Source organism: Hoplias malabaricus, chromosome 18 (assembly GCF_029633855.1).
Source record: "Hoplias malabaricus isolate fHopMal1 chromosome 18, fHopMal1.hap1, whole genome shotgun sequence".
In the NCBI taxonomy this organism is placed as follows: domain Eukaryota; kingdom Metazoa; phylum Chordata; class Actinopteri; order Characiformes; family Erythrinidae; genus Hoplias; species Hoplias malabaricus.
The window spans coordinates 16,795,453-16,819,595 of NC_089817.1; the positions used below are offsets into that span (position 1 = coordinate 16,795,453).

The following is a 24,143-nucleotide window of genomic DNA, read 5'->3' on the forward strand; positions in this document are numbered from 1 at the left end:
CCTAGCCCACATTTAGCATGTACCTCTAAAAAAGGTGTATGCCTAGGTGAAGGCAAAGATGTTTTTTGGCATTACTTAAATTAAGTTTTGGTTTAACTTTTATTCACTGTTTGAATTACCACAGAACCACATTTGTAACTCGAATTGTTTCGTTTGTAGCACTTTTGGTCAGTTTGTACTTTCATGTAGTTGGCATTCTCCTGAATTTAGAGTGGGTTCCTAAGTAAATAATTTGAAAAAGCAAAAATAAGAAAATATTACTCACCTATGGATCAGGAAAAAAGTAATATCTTCATCTCTCTTCATGATTTTCAACACTTGGAGGGCTCTATTTCTGCTTTGAGCAGAGAGAGTGTAAGTCTAGCATGGGGCATTGTAAAAACATTAGACCGGTTTCCAGCACACAAACAGACTGCAGAGCTAGCAAATGGCGAGGAAACGTCTTCTGAATTTTATTAAAAGTGTACTTTGATTACAATGGTGAATGTCAACTTCAAATGTTAATAAAGAATGGGAATTACTTGATGTATTCATATTTGATTTAAGTGAGTATATTTAATTTGAAGTCTTTAATAAATGCTTCAGTAGATCACGGAATCTCATATTTTGAGCTGATCTGATTCAAATTTATAATCTGGTACAACAGAGTTTGGAAAATGTAATTTACTAAAAATAGATAACAAAAAAAATGTGCTGCAAAATGTTCAAAGAGAAGAAGCAGGCTGAACTTCTCCTCATTTTCACTGAATTAGTACAGCACAGTGAACACACCCTAATCTCAATCATTCATTCATTATCTGTAACTGCTTATCCAGTCTCCCCGTGTCCGCGTGGGTTTCCTCCGGGTGCTCCGGTTTCCTCCCACAGTCCAAAAACACACGTTGGTAGGTGGATTGGCGACTCAAAAGTGTCCGTAGGTGTGAGTGTGTGAGTGAATATGTGTGTGTGTGTGTTGCCCTGTGAAGGACTGGCGTCCCCTCCAGGGTGTATTCCCGCCTTGCGCCCAATGATTCCAGGTAGGCTCTGGACCCACCGTGACCCTGAACTGGATAAGTGGTTACAGATAATGAATGAATGAATGAATGATGCTCATCCAGTTCACGGTCACGGTGGGTCCAGTGTCTACCTGGAATCATAGGGCGCAAGGTGCAACTCACACACTTTTGAGTCGCCAATCCACCTACCAATCCAACGTGTGTTTTGGACTGTGGGAGGAAACCAGAGCACCCGGAGGAAACCCACGCGGACACAGGGAGAACACACCAACTCCTCACAGACAGTCACCTGATGCGGGACTCGAACCTACAATCTCCAGGTCCCTGGAGCTGTGTGACTGCGACACTACCTGCTGCGACACCATGCCACCTCAAGGTTAGGCTATTAAAGCTAGTAAAAAAATATTATGTTATGTTCCTTTAACAGAACAAAACAAACACAACGTGTGGAGAAAGAGCACTGATTAAGTATGCTCCTCACTCCTCACTCCTGGCTCTCTCACTGAACTCACCGTTCCGAATCGGGCTGTTTAAACCGTGAGAATGGTGCTGTGTTGACCTCAGAGTACTGTGTTAACTTGTGGAAAACTGGTACATTCCTTTAATGCTTTATGCAACATTTTTAAGGGTTATGCTGGAATACTTTAAAAACAAACAATAGTCTGAAAATAGGGCTTTCAGTTGACCCCGCCACAAGTGTTGGCTCTGTCATCTGCAGATGAGTGTCGAAGCAATTTGAATTGGTCTCGCTCTCTCTCTCCGGCTCGCTCAAGTGATGTTAGCCAGTACATGTGTCTGATAGCTAACAGAACAAAACATAATTGGGTGGTTAGTGTTCTCCTTCAAGTATATTGAGCTGACCATTGAAAGCATGAGCTTGGAAGCATCATGTGACTGGGAGAAGCCTTAACCAGTGGGTGCAGCTTGCAGTGACTAAAACTGGGTCAAAAAGAATGAATTGTAATCAGTTCTAACAATTCAAATCCAATGAACTGATAGCTTTTTACACTCCTTGAACTTGTTCAGGTTTCACAAACATGCTCATAAATACTGAATATCCATGAACCGGTTTAATGCAGAAGTGGAGGCTATATGAAAACGAGCATCTAAAACATAGAAAGAGATGCCAAATATCAAGAAAGGCCCCTGAGCCTACTTTCTTAAGCAGGGAATTTTCACTCACTGTCTGAAGACATGCAGTTTGTATCTAGGTCCCTGTAATTATACAGAGCTACTGAAACACTGCTGAAGAACAAAGTGCTGTCTGTGACATTCACTATCTGAGAAAATTCTAGAAGCTTTTACACCTTGAGTTTTTCTCCACTGATGGATTCTGAGACCAGATTATTCTCATTGGTTAGTGGCAATATGATGCATTAGAAAGCAATAGTGATCAAAAAATCTGTAATCCACTGCAGCTATTTCCCGATTCTCTCTATCTGCACTACAGTAGTTTGAAAGTTGTGTTTTTTTCTCTCCACTTTGAATTGCCCTCTAAACCCAATTACTCTTCTCTGACCCATTTAGGCAAAAGCTAGATGAACCTGGATGTGTCCTGAGCACATAGCTCTCTCTGCCGTTTGATCTCTAAATCTGTTATTGCCTATCCACTTTACTCCCTGAAGCTCTGTTGGCTGACTCTGCTCATTCCCAAATGCTACTGCCCCTGGCAAAAATGATGGAATCATCACACTTAGAGGATATTCACTTCATAGAAAATAAATAAATAAATTACAAATATGACACATTGCAATTTTGTAGAGTAGCTGAACATTTTCACTGTGTATGAGACCTCAGGGTCACAGAGGGTCCGGAGCCTACCCGGAATCACAGGGCGCAAGGCGGGAACACACCCTGGAGGAGGCGCCAGTTCTTCACAGGGTGACACACACTCACACAGTCACACCTATGGACACTTTGAGTCACCTACCAACGTGTGTTTTTGGATCATGGGAGGAAACCGAAGCACCTGGAGGAAGCCTTGATGGGGAAAACACACCTCCTCACAGACAGACACCCAAAGAGAGTAGCATCCAAAATTTCAATTAACACCTGCGTTAAATAAATGACCATCTCCACTTGGTCCTTTACTGACGCATGAATGAGTGGGGACATTTGAGTTGATTGTCTTTTTCAGGCAGTCATCTTTATATGTTTCAACAGAACCACATCAGACAAAAGTCCCAGCATGATCTCTTTGGCTAATGCACATTCATAACTCAAGACTGAATACCACTTTCATCCAATCATCCACCCTCTATGACTGCTTCTCTTAGCCCACTGTAACTCTGTTTTCATTTATCTTTTCTCTATTTAAATCCCATTTAATTCAGTCAGATTCTTACATTCGTGCCAATAATCCATACAACTACACTGAATATGTTGGAATTTGTCTGAATGAAGCCAGAATGTTCAGCTAATATACAAATATTGATTTGTGTTTGTGATTAGTTAATTTGCTATAAAAGAAAATCCCAAAAATACAAAAATTTAAAAATCACTAGAAATGACTTTGTTTACATCTTCACCAATTAATTACATATAGACTTTTTACAAATTTGTGAAAATAAGATGCTATGTGTCTGCTTTTTCATGAATCTGCATTGATTTTCACATTGCATTTTTGAAAAACGCATCTTCCCAAAAAGACCTTGAAACACACCTGCTGAGAAATTCTCTTGCTTCTTCTGAACCTCAAATTATTTTTATGATGTCTGAGAGCAGATTGAAGGTTTTGGCTGGAAGGACGATCAATCTCAGCAGACACAGGTGACAGGATACTGAGTCTCTCATTCTCTAACAGAGCATCATTGAGGGAAGAGGTAGAGCTCAGTCCTCTGAAATAGCTCACAGCTGTTGAGGAGGGTCTGAAATAACAGAGTAAAGATCAAACAAGGCCCCGAGGACAGAGCACACATATACACTCATATATAATCATGAAAAAGCACAAAGTTAAAGACTAGCTCTGAGTTACCAGGAGCAATAAAGGAAGATTTCATGGCCACTGATTTTAAAGTTTCTATACAAAATAAAACAGACCTACAAACTAAGCATACAGATTATTGGTGATGAAAGGGTAGAAAACATAACACATGCTTTTTTTATGAACTAGCGATTCTTCAGTCTTCAAACAGACTGAAAAGTCTGTTTGAAAACTACACACTAGTACACAACAACATCAAGATTAGCAATAAACAACATAAACTCACTTTAAAGTTCATTAATACCTCATATAAGCTCTTAATTAGACTAAATGAGTTTGCCTTCAGGGCGGCATGGTGGTGCAGCCACACAGCTCCAGGGACCTGGAGGTTGTGGGTTCGATTCCCGGTCCAGGTGACTTTCTGTGAGGAGTTGGTGTGTTGTCCGCGTGGGTTTCCTCTGGGTGCTCCGGTTTCCTCCCACTGTCCAAAAACACACGTTGGTAGGTGGATTGGTGACACAAAAGTGTCCGTAGGTGTGAATGTGTGACTGTGTGTGTTGCCCTGTGAAGGACTGGCGCTCCCTCCAGGGCGTATTCCCACCTTGCACCCAATGATTCCAGGTAGGCTCTGGACCCACCGTGACCCTGAATTGGATAAGCGGTTACAGATAATGAATGGATGAATGAGTTTGCCTTCACTCCCCACTTGCATCAGGGAGCCATTGGTGGTTCACCAATTTTCCTTCACAGGACCACATTTGGTAAATACTAACCTGTTCATTTTGGGAAAACCTGCCGTTTTAGAGATGCTTTGAACAAAACAAAATGACCCTCACAATTTTGCCCAAGTCAAAAACACTCAGATCTATACATCTGCATGGTTTTCCTGCTTCAAACACATCAACCCCAAGAACTGCCTGACCATATGCTGCTCTAGAGAGGTGCCATATAACACACCTCTATGCGGTTTTAATCTTGGGCCTTATTTGTGTACATGCTACTTTTAAAGGGTAATTTAGTGATTTAAAAATGTAAACAAATGCAGTTAGAGTTTGATATAGTGGTGATGGGAACCAGATGTCTGATGTGTTTAAAGCCTCTTAAAGCTCTCTCACTGAAATGTTGTTCCTGAAGTTCTAACAAATACGGGAAATACAACATATATCATTAGTTTTTAGCCATAAAATTTGCAAATACCCCAGCGTCTATACTGGACTGAAAATACTCAGACTAAATATACCCAGGGCGGCACGGTGGTGCAGCAGGTAGTGTCGCAGTCACACAGCTCCAGGGGCCTGGAGGTTGTGGGTTCGATTCCCGCTCCGGGTGACTGCCTGTGAGGAGTTGGTGTGTTCTCCCCGTGTCCGCGTGGGTTTCCTCTGGGTGCTCCGGTTTCCTCCCACAGTCCAAAAACACACGTTGCAGGTGGATTGGCGACTCGAAAGTGTCCGTAGGTGTGAATGTGTGTGTGTGTGTGTTGCCCTCTGAAGGACTGGCGTCCCCTCCAGGGTGTATTCCTGCCTTGCGCCCGATGATTCCAGGTAGGCTCTGGACCCCCCGCGACCCTAAATTGGATAAGCGGTTACAGATAATGGATGGATAAATATACCCTGCAACCTGTGTACAGCAACAATATGATGAAAGGGGCTGACAAAGAACGCAGAGCAACAGATGGAAATTTTAAGACTACATACATGATTAATATGAACAAAATATGACAAAATGAAAAGAGAAGGAGGTTTGGTTCACTGACAGAGTAGCACTTTCAAGGTACAGACATCAGATGGCGCCAAAAGACCCATAGAAGGTCAACAAGCGTAGTTTCAATAATTCTCTTCGTTTTGGAGTTTTCACGTTTTAAAATAAAATTTAAACGTGTTTTAATAACTTCAACTGTTGTTAAAAATACCTCAATGTCGCCTGTAAAGTTCTGAGAAGCGGAGGAATTGCTAGACACACAGACTTCACCACGTTATTGATACGGGGAAATGTCTGGAGCCTCGTGTGGAGTCCTGCCGCTGTTTGTAAGCGGACGCTCTCAGCCAATGAGCAGCGCGATGGGCGTGATCTCGCCTCTTCTGCTGCTCGCGCGGACAGAAGTTAAAACTGAGTGCGCGAGCTGCCGCCGCCGCTGTGTGTTGAGAGAGAAATGCCGTTGGAGCGAGTTGCGCGCGCGTGGAGTTTCACAGCTTTTCGCGTTTTTTTTCTTTCCCTGAGGAGAACTTTTTGAAAATATTATTTTATTGTATTTATTTAAAGCAGTCGCTCACGCCATGGAGCTGCTCTCCTGTCTGTTTCTCCTGTGTTCAGTGACGGTATGCTTCTCACAGAGAACCAGCGGCTACGGACTGTCGTATGCGTACAAGCCGGAGATTTCCGAGGACGCTATACTCGTGGCCAACAACGGAATACGTGTGCCTTTCGGACGGTCGGTTTTCATCGACCCCATCAATGATTTGGTAACTGAAGTTCAGCCCGGCGACAAGTGCAGCGTCACCGTGCTGGATAACGACCCCCTGTCCCAAAGACCCGGGCGACTGTCCCCTAAAAAGTTCCCTTGCGAGTTCGGTCCCAACGACGTGAAATACTCACATTTTGGCTCCAGGAGCCCGTCTGAGGACCGAGTGAGACTCCTACTCAGATACGACACACAAAGCGAGACTATTATCATCCCCTTCATGTTGGAGGTGGACGTACTTTTCACTCAGTTGGAGATAGTGACTAAAAACATCCCCCTCACCGTGGAGAAACATCACAGCACTAGTAATCCAATTGACCGAAAAATCCTTGAGTTCACCTATGACCGGACCACCGAGCAGTGTGAAGTGGCCTCACTGGCTGCCACTAGTGCTTTACCCAGATATGGAGAAGTTACAGATGAAGGTAAATTAGACAGTATGATGGACTGTGATGCATTTCTCAGAGCAGATATCCACTACAAGCACACCTCTCCTCACAAATCTCCAGACAAGGACTACATCCCCATGGTTGTGGAACTGCGGAACAAAGAAAACAACGTCTTGAAACAAGAACACTTCCATGTCATGATACGGATAAAAGAAGGGGTGAAAAACACCCCTCCCAAACCTAGCTTCATGGCCATGATGATGATGGAAGTTGACCAGTTTGTCATGACCGCTTTGACCCCTGACATGTTAGCCGCAGAGGACACAGAGTCTGATCCAGGTGATCTTATTTTCAACATCACCTCCCCCCTCTCTTTCGAGGAAGGTTACATAGTGAGCACAGATGATAGAAATATGCCCATAACTTCTTTTAATCAGCGAGATCTAAAAGACTTGAAGATAGCATATAAACCTCCATCCCTGGACTCAGACACAGAGAGGATATTTCAGATAGAGTTTGAAGTGCTGGACACAGATGGTGGTATCTCCGAACCTTTCGCTTTCATGATTGTGGTAAAGCCTATGAACACGCTAGCTCCGGTGGTGACTAAAAACACTGGGCAGCTTCTCTATGAGGGTCAGTCTAGGCCTCTGTTCACACAGAACAATCTAGAAATTAGTGATGAAGATAATTTGGATAATGTAAAGATAACTGTTGTAGATGGACTGCGTCATGGTGAGCTCACAGTTCTTGGCTCTAGCCGAAAGTATTTCACCCCAGCTGATCTTCAGCTTGGTATTGTTGTCTATCAGCATGACGGTAGTGACACATACAGTGACAACATCATTTTCAGAATGACAGATGGCAAGAATGAAGTGGAGTTTTTGTTCCCCATTACGGTTGTGCCCATGGATGATGAGCCCCCTATCATAAATGCCAACACAGGATTGGTCCTCTTTAAAAACCAGATGATGCCTATTTCACCCCTAATGCTCAGTGCAGCTGATATTGACTCTGAAGACTCCACTATTAAGTTCGTAGTTGAGCCCCCACTCTCCAATATTGGTGAAGTGCTGCTAAGACAGTCTGAGGCTCCAGAAGATCCGTCTTCATGGAAATTTAATACAGAAGATGGCATGTATGAGAAGGTGGTGATGGAGTGGATACAGAAAGACATTATAGACGGCAAGCTTTTCTACCGACACAAAGGGCCTCACATCACAGAGACAGTGACTGATCAGTTTATGTTTAAGGTTCAAGATGATGCTGACCCTCCAAATCAGTCAGATGAAAAAATGTTCTTTGTTAGAGTCCTTCCTATTGATGATGTTCCTCCTGTACTTTTTCCTGGCACAACTTTACAGATGACAGTCCACGAGTATCAATTGACACATTTTAGCAAGAACGTCCTTCGTTATACCGATTTGGATTCTGAAGACAGAGACCTGAAGTACACTATAACTCAACCTCCCACTGACATAGATGAAAATAATCCTGTCAGATTTGGATCAATCATTTTAACAGAGAACCCTGGTACTGAGGTAAGCGAATTTACTCAGGCACAAGTGAACCATCATAAGATTTCCTACAGCCCACCAGACATAGAACTGGGCATCACAGCTCATGTAGTGCAGTTCCGTTTTACAGTTGAAGACACAGCAGGAAACAGTGTCGCAGGGGTCTTTGACATATATTTACAGCCTGTCAATAACAAACCCCCACAGATAACTAACACAGGATTTACAGTCTTTGAGCGGGGCACGCATATATTTACAAATGCTGAACTTGACACCACTGACCTCGACACTGATAGTAAACAAATTTCCTTTACACTAAGTCAGGTTCCGCAGCATGGTCAGATCCAGCTTAACTTTGCAGATTTGGTTAAAGGAAATGCTTTCAGCCTAATGGACATCTCAGAGGGCAGAATTTCTTATATTCATAATGGAGATGAATCCACCAGTGACCTCTTTAAATTGGATGTCAGTGATGGTGTCCATGTCGTACAGATTACAGTAAAAATAGCTGTGAAGCCAGTTGATGACGAAATGCCAATTTTGAGTCTCCCAGACGGCACTATTGGTTCCCACCTGGATGTGTTGGAAAACGGTGCCACTGAAATCACCACCAGTGTAATCCAGGGGAAAGATGAGGACACAGATGACCTTAGACTGACCTTTATTGTTGAGGATGCCCCTGTATTCGGGGAGATCCTGGTCAATGGCATGCCTTCTAACAGCTTCACTCAAGCCGATATAATCAATGGTTTGGTGGCGTATGCCCACACTAGTGGCGAGATTGGCCTTACAGCAAAGCAGGACTCCTTTAACTTGACCCTCACTGACATGTCTGATGAGTGGGTGGTAGGAGGAAATAAGGTCACTGGAGTTTGTGTGCATGTAACCATTCTTCCTGTAGATAGCCGGTCCCCAGTGGTAACGGTGGGTCCAACTTTTAGTGTCATGGAAGGAGACAAAAGCAAAATTGGAGGTCATCAAATAATGGTTGTGGATGAAGACACTCTAAATGAAGATATTTTGTGTACTATTATGGTCCAGCCAACATCAGGTTATGTGGAGAACATCTCCCCTGCACCAGGTTCTGAGAAATCCAGGTCTGGCATGGCTGTCAGTGCTTTCACTATTAGTGATGTTAACGATGGCCATATCTATTATGTCCAGAGCATACATAAAGGATTTGAGCCAGTAGAGGACAGGTTCACATTTAGATGCTCTGATGGTGTAAACTTCTCCAAGAGACAGTTTTTCCCCATTGTCATTGTCCCCACCAATGATGAGAAACCAGAGATATTTATGAGAGAGTTTGTGGTGATGGAAGGCATGAATATCATTATTGACAGCCCTATTCTGAATGGAGGAGACGCTGATATTCCTGCAGAAGATTTGACTTTTATTATTTCAGAACCACCCAAACATGGGGTCATCCTCAATCAGCTTACAGCTGGCTCTGTCCCAATCACCAACTTCACTCTGGAGCAAGTCAAGGAAGCTTCTAGCATTATTTATGAGCACGATGATTCTGAGACCACAGAAGATAAATTTAATGTTATACTGACAGATGGGAAACATAAAGTGGAAGCCACTGTCATGATCATGATTATCCCTGTGGATGATGAGACTCCAAGATTAGCCATCAACGATGGTTTGGAAGTTGAAATTGGGGAGACCAAGGAGATAAATAGTAAGGTTCTGAAGGCCACAGATTTGGATTCAGATGATGACTCGCTTACTTTTATTATTCGTTATGGGCCAGCCCAAGGCTTTCTTCAGAGGAAAACAGAACTGGGATCTCTGGAAAACATCACCATTGGTATGAACTTCACACAGATTGAAGTGAACCAAGGTCAAATTCTCTATACACACAATGGACAGGAAGGCATTCGTGATCTTGTAAAATTTGATGTAACAGACGGCACTAATCCATTAATTGACAGATATTTCTATATCACTGTGAACAGTATTGACATGGTGTTCCCTGATGTTATAAGCAAAGGTGTATCTATAAAAGAAGGGGGGAGGGTGACCCTTACCACTGACCTACTAAGTACCAGTGATCTCAACAGCCCAGATGAAAAGCTTGTTTTCACCATAACCAGAGCTCCTGTGAGGGGGCATTTGGAGAGCACAGATACACCAGGAATGCCCATTGTGTCCTTCACTCAACTTCAGCTGGCTGGAAGTAAAATCTACTACATCCACACTTCCGATGATGAAATCAAAATGGACAGCTTTGAGTTTGAGGTCACTGATGGCTACAACCCTGTGTTCCGCACCTTCCGTGTGTCCATAGTTGATGTGGACAACAAGAAACCCGTCCTAACGGTACATGAGCTCTTGGTGATAGAGGGTCAGACCAAACTTATCACACCTTTTGAGTTGACAGTTGAAGATCAAGATACAGCGGAACACCTTCTGAAATTCACTCTCACTCAGTTGCCCATACACGGTAAACTGCTCTTCAACTACAGCCATCCAGTTACAACTTTTACAAAGCAGGACTTGAGTGAAAATATGATCAGTTACAAGCATGATGGCACAGAATCAGATAAGGACAGCTTTTCTTTCACTGTAACAGATGGAACACACACAGAGTTCTTTGTATTCCCTGACACAATATTTGAGACTCGAAGGCCTCAAACCATGAAGATCAGAATTGCTTCTGTAGACAATGGAAGGCCTCAGATTGTGGTGAACAAAGGGGTTCCAACTCTGAAGGTCTTACCTTCTGGACTTCTGGGTTACCCCATTACCAACAAAATCCTAAAGGCAGAAGATAGGGACAGCAGCCCAGAAACTCTGTTTTTTCAAATCACCACCCCACCAGAGCATGGCTACCTTATAAACCTGGAGAAGGGGAATGATTCCATTGACACCTTCACTCAAAGTAAGTTCAATATGTATCTCATTTTCTTGTCTCTTAGTGTAATGTTTTGAAATGGAAAGAAATAATTTATGTAAATACGTTATACACTTAGAAAAAAAGGTACTAAAATACTAACAGTGCAAATGTATTGTTCAAGTTACAAAAGTGGATTTAAAATCCAGTTTGGTTCCCTACAGAAAGAGAGGTGAATACTTGTTAGCTTTTATTATAGAGTAGATCTGTATGAAATAACATTACAAAATATAAGTCCTAAGATAAAATGGGTTGTGTGAAATCAACACAACATAACAATCTTCAATTAATACACAATTATGGTCCCTGGATAAAAGTGCTGAATATGTACCATGTACCATTGAGGGTACCATGTGTTGATATTTCTAAAAGTGGAACAGTTTATACACTTCATAAAATGTAAGATCATAAGGCAAGAAAAATAGTCAATGTTATTAAATAATAATCTCTAATTGTTTGCTTATAGAAAAATCTTGATATTAACAGTGCAAAGTTTAAACTGTTTGCTTCCTAACAGGGCTGACAGATTCATCATTTTAAGCTCTATGAAAATCACAATTTGAAAGAGTGCAGTTTGCCAATTGTAAAAGCTGCAGTTTTAATTCTGCTCTGCATGATTAAGAACAGTGTCTAAACAGGTGTTAAATAGCAACAATTAGATTATATATAACACCGTTATAAAACAGAATGACAGTGTGACCCTCTGTGCTGTTCCCAGTGTTCTAAATTAAAACCAGAAAATCTTGTTTTTACCTTTGACCTTTATTTCCAGAAAATAATTTAAATCACAATTTACATCACCATTGCGGTATTACTCTGAAACCTCACAATTGCTTATTTTAAACTGTTCTGCTCTAATTCATAAAGCATTTTCTCATGTAATTGAACAGTGGAGGAACCAGAATGTATTAAGAAAATTATCACATTTTTTGTGTGAAAGGGTTAAAATATGGAACAGTTTCACTGATCCACATCTTACAGTTAAGAGTCTAAACTGTTCATATATTTGTTAATGCTTTCCAGATAGTAGCCTTTCTCTGTATTAATTACTTCTGTATTTTTTTAAACTATTTCAACATTACAGATTTCTCAATTATTAGGATTTGATAAACATTTTTATAATAAAATTGTATTTTTACAGAATCTTACTTATTGTTAGAAACCTATATCATTTAAAGTTAAATTCTGTTTAACAGAATAATTTTATTATTTAAAAAGATATATTCCAAGATTTGTGGAGCAGTTGATACTTTAATAAGAACCATATTGAATATAATTTTGTTTTACACTTTTTTTGCACTTCGTAATGGCTGTAAATGTTAACACAGTTTAGTATTCAGGTAAACACTATTGGACTGATTGTGCACAGTGTACATCTTCCAACTGCATTTTTCACAAGCTTTTTTTTTATGCAAAGTAGTATAAGTATAATATAAATGAAACATGGTGGAGCTCCAGGGTCCTGGGGCCTGAGAGGAGTTTGGTGTGTTCTCTTCGTATCCTCATAGTTTTCCTCCGGATGTTCCGGTTTCCTCCCACAGTCCAAAAACACATGTTGGTAGGTGGATTGTCTACTCAAAAAGTGTCCATAGGTGTGTGTGTGTGTGTGTGTGTGAGTGAATTTGTGTGTGTGTGTTTCCCTGCGCAGGACTGGCGCCCCCTCCAGTGTGTCCAGTGATTCTGTGTGGGCTCCGGACACCTCACGACCCTGAACTAGATAAGCGCTTACAGACAATAAATGAATTAATGAATACATTAAACAATCTGTGGATAAACCCAAATAGGATGGACACACGGACGATAAAGTACTGTATTTTTCAGAGTACCCTTCAAGTATTCTCCGAACTGTACATGAAAACAGAAACATTAGCCGTTTGTCTGTTTTCAATGGTCATTGTTGTGGTTCTTAAACAATCTGAGCTGTCTTTTAAATTTTTCTTTCTTCTTTGTTCCAGTATATTATTTAATAATGTTGATATATGAACACTTAACTAATGTTTATGTAGCTGAATGGTATCAAATCTCCACAGAAATGTTGCAATGTTTATTGTAAAACCTGAGTAGTGGCAGTTACTGTGGCAAAGGGGGACCAATAACTCTATTTATATCTATTGATTTCAAAAGAAATCTTACTGTTAACCTTACTGAATGCAGTCAAATCCTCACAGCAGGATTACAGAAGCTAGTGCCAAATCTTACTGGAAGAGTAGAAGCTGTTACTACAGGACAGCAAACCCCATTAATACAAACAATACACTTAAATAGCGTATACATTATTCAGCAAATGCATATAGGCATAAAATATCCATTTAATTGGATATGTGTGCATGATGTTGGTTATGCTTTAAAGCTTTAAAGGAAAACGTGTTAATAAATGGAACTTTAACCTTTGCTAACATCCCAGACTGATAGATGCGTCTGTGCTTTTGCCTCAAGCTTAAATACTTGATGCGGCAACTAGAGCGTTCACACATGTATGCTATTAATAATTCATTAGGCACACTTTGCCTTAGAACATCTCTCCGCTGGACGATTACTTTGCCACATACCAGGGAGCTTTTTGTGTTGCTGGGGAAACAGCGTATTTTTGGTGAATTATTTTTATTGTTATTTCATTATTTTTTTTTTCCATTATTTATAGACCAAGCAGATGAATCATAACAAGAAATGTATTCGTTCTGGGGTAATTGTAAGACATATTTTTTTAATCTAACAGGTGAATGACTTCTGCTCTTGTTGGCTGCACTTTGTTTCAAAATAGTTCAGTCTGAGAAATATTAGCTTTATATTCTGCATTAATGAGTGGAGCTAAAATATCCATATTGTCCAATGTCCATCTATATGTCGCATTGTGTGTGTGTGTGTGTGTGTGTGTGTGTGTGTATGTGTGTATATAGCATAACCCTCCATAAATGGCATTAAAATGGGAGAACTCCACTCAGCACTATACATCATTGCTTGATACCCAAGACTGTGCCTAGAGCACGTGTCCTGGTTTTCAGATTACAGAGTTCAGCTTTACCCTTTCAACTGAAGGGTAAACACAGTCCCCTAAGCACGAGAGGGAGTGTGAGTGTGTGAAATTCATGTCAGCTCTGCTTAGTGGGACTGCTGAGTAGGGGAGAGAGGGAGAGTGAGAGAGACTCATCAAAATGAGCATCAGAGCGGAAGGGACAGTGGCCCTTCTCTATCGGCCTGAGCCCTCTTTCCCTCCCTCCGACATTCCTACATGCTACTGTCATGTCTTCGGTGGCTCCCAATAAATATTTGACAAGGAGGGGGCACACTGTAGCAATGAAAGCAGACATGTTGCTCGCAGAATGAAGTGAACTTGGCTGTGTGCATAAGGAATCACAGGTTTACAATTTTATGAAGCTTCTTCCTGTGGTGTTAATAATTTAGGTTTGAAAGGAGGGGTGAGGTTTGGGCAGCAAGGGCACTGATGATACCCTTTACCCATTCCTAAGTCTTTTATTTTATATATTATGTATATTTACTGCTGCAAATGTTGGGACTCGCTTTCAATGAATATCATTTCTTTCAAAAGACTCATATATACTTAGCCCATCATTTAAAAATACACTGTATAGTGGGCCTTGCAGTATTCCTCACCGTTTCCCTTCACTCAGTTTGAGAGACAGATGACAGGGTGATGAGTGCTGGAATCCTGTCTTTAAAATTCTTGTTCTTCTCTGTCATTAGAAGAAAAGGCACATGTTTTCTGCTTTTGGGAAGTTTTTCAGTGTGGGATCAGCACCCTGTCACTGTGTGAAAATTACAGCCTGATTTTAATGTGACAAAACATCAGAAATTCATTTCTATGTTCTTACACATTTAAAAGTACCTACCTCTAGTCTCTAATCTTCTCTTCTTCTTTAATAATAACAACAACAACAATAGTCTAATTTTAATATAGATTATTTCATTTTTATTACAGTTTTAGAGTGGTATACACAACAATATACGTAAACATTGGAAAGATAAATAATTATAGAGGAAAATAACATCCTACGTATAAAGAACAGAAAAAATATTATTCTTTGATGTATATAAGTTAAATGTAAATATTACGTTTTAACTTGTAACAATTAGTTACAAGACTGGCTTACATTTTAACTGAACTTCAAACCATTAAAAATAGTTAATAGAATAGTTGACAGAGCAAGGATCTTTATTTTGTTAGGTTATTATAATTTCATTAATCTCAGAGTTTTAGGGGAAAGACTGATAACACAAATGTTAAGTTCAAATATTTTTATAGTGTTATTAAATAAGCCAAAATAGGTGTTTTATTTTGTTTGCATATATCACTAACCTAAAATAAGTTGAAACTACTAAACTGCATGTATTTCTTTAGACAATAATGTAGATCACAGAAAGTTCTGATTCTACACAATCTTTATTGTGACCATTATTTGACAATAGACTTTGAAAATAGGAATTAAATCTACACTGAGAGTGTTTCAGGAATCTGAATTTACAATTTATTTTAAATACTTTGAATATGTGTATGTTTGTGAAATATTTGACATGCATCTTCTTCAGGTATGAATTAATTCTCTTGAAAAGTATTTGTTATAAGATTTATTCTGTGTTTTCCTAGCTGACATTGATGACCTGAAGATCTGCTATGTGCTGAAGGATAAGGAGAATGCCACCAGTGATGTTTTTCATTTCTCTCTGGAAGATAACGGTAAGATTTAAAAAGTATTTACTTCAAAGACAGACATCTGGCCACCTCTTTTAAAATGATGATCTGATTTGAAAAAGTTTTGTATATTTTTTGTAAGGATTCAAATATATGACCAAGCTGATGAATGAATGAATAATACTTTATATATGTTTATGGAGGTTAATGTCTGTTGTCATGACAGACTTATCTAGATACATTATAACCTTATGAAAATTGATTCCAGTAAAGTCCTAGCAAAATCCTGTTTATGTGAAAACTTAATAACTGTTGTACTGTTTGACTTTGTAGAAATTGCATAAACAGATTTTAAATTGGTTTTAACATCAATAACATTGAAATAATAGTTATGAACTCTCTTGCCCTGGAATCAATCCATTGATCCAAACAAATCTCAGCAAGCGTGATAGTGTGTATTTGTTCCTGCAGACGCGATTGAGCTGTAGGTTTCAGTTCTGTGCTTGCTCTCTAACAGAGAACAACCACAGCAGAAACTCCAATTAGGCCTTAATTGCAGGAGGCCTTTATCTCTGCACTTTGTCCAGTACTGGAATTAGATAGCTTTTGTCAGAGCTATAGAAACTCAGGCAGAGAACTGGGAGGTTTGAAAGACACAAAGTACAAAAGAACGTTTGATATTTAAGACCGGAGGCGAAATGGTAAATAATTACAGCCCTGGGGGTGGGAGAGTAAGCTGCGCAATGTCCAGGCGGGGCATTAGACAGAATATTACAGGCGTCTTCAAGTACACAGGACTGGACAAAATATAATTGTTTAGCCCCCAAAACCAGGTGCTTCAAAAATCACTCTATTTTCCCTTAAAAAAAAACTACCACCCTGTTCTTCCACACTTGTGCTTAGCCATCAGCTCAGCTGGTAACATTATGTTGTTTTAACAAGAATGTAACTGTAATGCATTATGTCCATTTAGGACAAATACACATATATACACATTAAAAAATACACATAAAAACTAAAGTTGTATAAAATGACACTGGAATTTATAAAGTTATGCCAATAAAGTGGCTTTATTACCAGTAAAATGTTGAGGATTTTGTGAAAAGATATGCTTCATGAATAAAAAATAACTCAATCTCAACACCACAATATAGCTAGTTTTATTCAAGATCATGGGTGGCTGTAAGATAAAAAAAAATGCTCTCTTTATTTTTTTTATTTTCTCTAAATTCACAGCCCCTTAAATTAATTTTTCATAAAATTAAAATACCTTATTCTCGAAATATTAGATATAATAGATTTTAATGTATAATATAATGCAAAATTGAAATATTCTCCTGCTCTTGTCATTTTATGGTAACTAATATTAAAAATGACCATTTTTGTTTCATTTAAACAATTAAAAGCCATAAAAATGAAGTATATACGTATATATTATATACGGTATGTTCACACTTGCTGATATTTAGGTCATCATCTGTAAATCAGCTAAACCAAAACTCACACATAACTTTGGACACAACATTATTCATAAGAACATAACAAATCGATGCACATGCTTTTGTAACGGCCGCCACGGTGGCGCAGCAGGTAGTGTCGCAGTCACACAGCTCCAGGGACCTGGAGGTTTTGAATTCAAGTTCTGCTCTGGGAGACTGTCTGTGAGGAGTTTGGTGTGTTCTCCCCCGTGTCTGTGTGGGTTTACTCCGGTTTCCTCCCATGGTCCAAAAACACATGTTGGTAGGTGGGTTGACGACTCAAAAAAAGTGTCCATGAGTGTGTCATCCTGTGAAGGACTGCCCCCCCCTTGCAGGGTGTATTCCCTCCTTGCACCCAGTGGTTCCAGGTAGGCTCCAGACCCAACCGTGACCCTGAACTGGATAAGCGGTTACAGACAATGAATGAATGCTTTTGCAGGCATTTTTTTTCCCTTGATGTGACTAATAGCAAATGAAGGGATGAAAATGTTTGCCATTTGCAAACTACTTTTTTAGGTTATTTTTTGTTGAATAAAATGACAGTAAAAAGACAAAAGATTGGCAGAATTTTTGAATTTTGATTTACAATTATACGTTACTCAAAAAACCCTCAAAACCTATTTGTGCACCTAAAACTACCAAGTTAATCTCAGAAAGTCCTGTGTGACTTTCTGTCTTGAAATATTAAAATAAGTCTTGTGTTTTGAAGCATGTCTCTTGGTCGATCACTATAATTCACTGTCTGGAAGTGGAATGCATTTGTGAAGTGCCAACTTTATATCCATCCATCCATTATCTGTAACCGCTTATCCAATTTAGGGTCGCGGGGGGTCCAGAGCCTACCTGGAATCATCGGGCGCAAGGCGGGAATACAACCTGGAGGGGTGCCAACTTTATATGATTTTTAAAAAATATTTTTTGTTTAAAGTAGTAGGATTACTAACTAAGATGGAAAAAAGTGCATTAAAATTATTTTGTGTATGTGTGTGTGAGTATGCTACTTTTTGTCACCGTCCAAAACCTGAAACTGAGAAGGATTTGGTGGACTTTTAATCTACATCTTGTGTCTTATTTACATTATAAAGTCACACATAGCACAAAATGTCTGGCTCAGTGATGATGCAGGAGGGTTTAAGAAATGACCTTTTTTTCTGCAGTGTCTCTCTTTAATAGTACCCAAGGATCAACACGTAATATATAAGACAAGTTAACACAACAATGACTTCCAGTAATCTGATACAATAATACAGATCTGCAGAGTAACACTCCAAAACAATTACATAGTTGTAATGTACTAATGAGGGGATAATGTACTGTAAAATGTTATAGTTTATGTTGTTATGTGTTCAGGGATACATTCATGTGTGCTCAGGGAATAAATCAAAAATGCTTTATGAACATAACTAAGGGAATACTTTTACATTGCATAGTTTGCACTAGTGATTTTGTGCTTGTTAAATCATCTCAAATATGTAAGTATAGTGATGGATAATTAAGCCCCTTTCTGTGATTAATATGTACGAATGTAACCAGTACCAAAATCATTGATTCATATTCTAATTGTTTTCTATGCGTTAAAAAAAAAAAACATGTTCTTTATATAGTGTTAGATTATGAATTGTTTTTAAAGAGGTTTTGAATAAAGTATGGAAGCCATGAAAGACACGATGAAGAAAAAATGTATGTTTCAGGGATTACGCTCCACACTGTTGATTTTTTTCTGCCTGTTATCCACATCATAAGTGTTAGCCCAAACCTCTGTGATGCTAGAAATATATTTCAACTGTTTTTGGTCTGTATAACAGGCAGAAAATAATATAATTTTTCACCGTGCTCTGGTTTACTCCCACGGTCCAAATACACACGTTGGTAGGTGGATTGGTGAATCAAAAGTATCCATAGGTCTGAGTGTGTGTCGTCCTGTGAAAGCCTGGCGCCCCCTCCAGGGTGTGTTCCCGCCTGCACCTAGTGATTCCGGGTAGGCTCCGGACCCACCCCAACCCTGAACTGGATAAGCGGTTACAGACAATGAATGAATGAATGAATGAATGGACTGAACATAATTTAAAATTTAATTTTCACTGTGACCTTCATGGCTTCCTTAGACAAGAGTATTGGATATTTAAAAATATCAAGCATTTACAGTTTGTAAAATGCTGTTCAGATCACACTAGAACACACGAGTTAAGCCGTTCATATGTAAGAACACTAATGTACTGCCAAGAGTTTGACATAATCATTGAATTCTCTGCAACACCCTCAGGTGAAGAGGAATTAGCCCTGTATGTGAGCCTTGGATTTCATCCCGTTTAGTTACACGTGGCCTCACTTTATCACTTATTCAGCATTTTTTCTTCACCATCCCTTGGCTTTTTTCTCTGGGGAGGTTTGCACTCTGTTCTTTTGTCACTCATCTGAGCCAGCAGGGGAAATATGTCAGCCGTCTGTCCCCTTTTTCATCCACACAGATCTGTAGGGAGAGAAATGGGAGAGCTTTAACTTCTGGTGTGCTGCAGGGCAACAGGCCGATCCTCTCTGACCTCAGAGCCACAGACTTTTATGGGGTTTACTTCTCAGTTGTCATGCTCTACTCTGAATGAGATCTCTCTTGGTAAAAAAAAAAATACAATAAAATAAACTAACTGCATTCAACAACAAAGGAAGCATTGTAAGCTGTACAGTGTTAGAAAAACACTGAGCATATATGAGGACCTACATCAACATAAACCTACATCAAATGTACATTTTAGGGCTATCCTGAATCTGTCTATATTTAGGGCTTTGGAACTTCAGCCCTAACATTCAAATGGGGAAGGTTTCCTCACTAACCCATGCCACTGCCTTTTGGGCACTTGTCTCTCTTTCTGCTCTCATTTCTTCCTTTATTATTGGAGGCAGGTGTATTGTGTGTATAGGTATAGAAAAGGCAGTGGCACACAGAAAAGTCTAAATATACACTGAGCTACATGGAGTGAATTGTGAGAACTTTAGCTTTTGGTATGTGACAAGGCAGCAGGCCAATCCCTTCTGACCCCAGGCCCGTAGGCCATTATGAGGTTCACTTCTCAGACTTCTTAGGGAATTGTCTCTCTCTCTGCTAGAGCCGATAGCATTTCTTTTGAGTGAGAGCCCCCAGCTGAGGGGGAGGTTTTCATCTTTCTTTCCCCTACTGCACCTACACAAAAGGGCAGCAGCTTAGCTGGGCTCATTTTATTGATGTCACAACTGAAGGACCCTCATTTCTTTAGACGTAGTTCTGTAATCTGTAGCTCCAGCTTTCTGCGACTTGAAGATTACAAACACTCCACCACTTTTTTGCCACGTGGAACAGAGCTAATTAGAGGCTAATAACAGGGCTTTTCTTCTGCGTGGGAGCTCAGGGACACTGAAGAGTCATGTAGACTCTTGCACTGTTTTTCTTTTTTTTAGGTCACACATATTCAAGAGTCATTCTGGTCCATTATATTTTGGAATTACAGATTTAATAGTGGTGTTTTGAACTACTATTTAAGTCTAAATACATTAATAATTATCAGGCTTGAGACATCCTAATATATAACTTCACCAGTACTGGCATTACATTTTAGTAAACAATGAACACCTTTAATGATAAATGTGAACAGGTGTGAATTGTAAATATTATCCATATAGGTTATATGTTTTGTAATTAGAAATAAAGTGAACATCACAAGTCAAAATCTGCTTTATTGCCAATACTACAATATGTAAAAGACATACAGTGATTTGAAATGTATTATTTTGAGTGAGATGGGGGCACTGTGAATCAACAGATGTCACATAGCTCCTGTGGTTTTGGGCTGGAGCCCTGCTCTAGGTGATTGTGAGATGTTAGTTGTGTTCTCCTCATGTCCATGTGGGTTTACTCCAGGTGCTCTAGTTTCTTCCCACAGTCCAAAAATACACGTTGGGAGGTGGATCGGCAACTTAAAACTGTCCATAAGTGTGAGGGTTTGATTGAAATGATCAGTGTGTTAAATGACCCATTACATAATACACTGGATATAGGGATCATCACGGTCTCAGTCTTCTTCAGAGCCAGCAGATCATACCTTATGAATAGGGTACATTTATAATAGATGTAAGGTCCAATTTGGAGCCTGTTGTATTTCATAAACACTAACCTTTTGACGTTGGTATATTAAGCAACATAATCAATATACTTAAAAAGCAGCACATTTTGGCATTACTTGTGTTGACCTTAATGAACAAATTAATTACACAATAATGTTTCCTGCATTTTAGTTTAAGAGTGTCCTTATTTCCACATATAAAGTCAACAAAGAATTGTTTAAAATTCCCAGAAACAGGCCCTGCTACAGGGAACTGGTTTCTGAACTGGTCACTTTTTTCTCTGCTCATGAGATTTCATGTCGGATAAATACAAACATGGTGGCAATAGAACGTCACTCTTTTGCCAGATTTTGTTCCTGATTTATTTTTCAAGAAACTATAAGTGTGAAATTACAACATGCTTTTTTAGCTCTGATAATTAAGTGCAGTTTGTAAGGGTTAACCTCTAAAGACCTGCACAGGCAAGCCCTCACATGCACAAAAACACACAAACACCCATAGGATAGGATGTGACTTGATGTCATTTTCCAAGTCTGTCTACAGCCAGTAATATCCTGTCAGTCACTTTTTGGTCTAGACACACACACACAAACAAAGTTCTCTCTTTATCTCTGGCTTTATCACCTCTAGCTCCAGGCTATGTCTCCAAGTCAGGCCCTCACACACATCCACTTGTTGGGAGTGTGTTTGCAGGTTTAGACAAGACTCTCTGAGTGACAGTCTTGGGGGCTCCGGATCACCTGCCAATGGTCCAGTTTGATTCAGCATTTTTTACCTGTTGTTTAAATTAGCTGAAAGAGGAACAAGAATACTGTCTTGTTACAGTGTGCTTAACTTCAATATACACAATCTAAGCATTGCTGCAGACTAAATACACACATCGGTGATCACTAATGGCTTTTAAAAACTTTTAGGAATGGTCTGAGGAACATAACAATGAATTCATGGAGGAAATGACAAGCGTTTAATTGGCCTCTGACCTCCAAAGATCTCAATACAGTTGAGCATCTCTGGGATTTGCTGGAAAAACAAGTCTAATTCATGGAGGCCCTGCTTCAAATCTGTAAGCATCTGCTGCTAACATCTTGGTGCCAGATAACACAAGACCCCTTCATTTGTTCTAATGAGTCCTTGCCTTGAAGGGTCAGAGCTGTTTTGGTGGCGAAAGGGGAACATACACATTAATAATATTAAGCTAGTGGTTTTAATTTCATGGATGATCTTTGTGCATTGCTTATTCATTTTTATCCAATATGAAAAATTAAATGAATTAATCACATGTATTACTTTCATCAGATATACAAGATTTTATTCAAGATTATATTAGAATATGAGCTTCTAGCAGAGATAAAATCTGAGAAAATGGAAGCAAAGTGAAAGAATACACCATGGAAAATAAATTAGAAAGGACAGGCATAAACCTCTTTCTTTTTTTTTTTTTCTTTTTTTTTTTTTTTGAGGTGACTCAGTGATGGCAGGTTGTTTTTTTTACACTCTACAATGGAAGGGTGACTTTTTCTACCTCTTCTGTCAGTGTGAATTTGTCTCTGTTCTATCCTCTAAAGGGCAGAACGTCTCTTTGTATGCGGAGGGTGGTCATGCACACCTGAAAAAAATCCCCAGCCTTTTAGCCACAGATTGACCTCCAGCTCTCTCCAGTAATGCATCCCTTAACGCAGCGCTACATTAAAAGTAAAGTGAGTCAGAGTGGCATTTTCCATGAGGGAAACAGTTTGGTCGCATCAAATATTCACAAGTAGATTTCATGCACTGGTAGTGGTGGAGAACGACCTCAGAAAAAGATCATTGTCCATCTGTTCTGGAGAGAAACCACTATGTGACTCACCACTGGATTTGACTTATTTTATGATTTTTTTTTTTTTTTTTTTTTTTTTTTTTTTTAAGTGGATCAGACACAACATTGCTGCAGAAGTTTTTAAACACTTTGTCTATTTTGTTAGACAAACCTACCTCAGTACTCCACCTTATATCATATAAGATATTTTGTTGATTTGAAAATAACAGACTTCTGCACAATAATTATTACTATCTAATCGAACTTACAAAAAAAAAAATAAGCAAATGAGTAAACATTTTGGCATTTATTTATATGTTTATGCTTCTATCTGTTATATCTGTTTACTAATATGTGCAGAAAAAATGTATTATAATTTAAATTAAATCATTTAAATGTAGGTGTTAAATGACAAAAAATATTGTTTAACCCGGTGTTTTCAACTGGTGCACAAGTCTGTTTACTGGAAGTTCTGTAATCAGAGCAGTGGCAGTCTAAGCTTAGATACAGCTGTGTCTGATCCAGCTCTGTGTAAACTGGACCTCCTCACAGCTTTGTAAGACCCTGTCTGAAAAGAACTCTCCCAACTTTTCTGCAAATTGAGCAGTCATCTTATATATTAGAGCCATGTTGTTGTAGCTCAGTCACAGAGCTCTTCCTCTGCTTGGTTGGCATTGGAGGTGTTTGTTTGTTTGTTTTTGTGCTGATTGAACTTGTACAAGATGCAACAGCAGTTGATCCTAATCCTCACTATAGATATACACTCTTGGGCCAGAACATTTTAAGTGGTTATTCAATTATTCAGTAGGAACCAGACAGGCTCATAATTTATGCATTCCAGTTTCATATATATCAAAATGATGCGCGCCGAATGTTACATGTTTTTATTCATCATTTTCATGGGGTTTATGTGAAATACATGCAGCACACCAATTACTTTATCATAGCC

The 24,143-nt window shown here is 39.3% G+C and overlaps 1 protein-coding gene across 3 annotated transcripts in view; it reads left to right on the top strand.

Moving 5' to 3' along the window:
* The first annotated feature begins 6,191 nt into the window (after positions 1–6,191).
* Positions 6,192–24,143, top strand: part of frem2a (FRAS1 related extracellular matrix 2a) — a 109,316-nt gene continuing 91,364 nt past the window's right edge. For all 3 annotated transcript variants that reach the window (XM_066651600.1, XM_066651598.1, XM_066651599.1), the window contains exons 1-2: positions 6,192–11,169; positions 15,785–15,874. In XM_066651600.1, coding sequence (XP_066507697.1) covers positions 6,192–11,169; positions 15,785–15,874 — 5,068 coding nt within the window. The remainder of the gene's footprint in view (positions 11,170–15,784; positions 15,875–24,143) is intronic.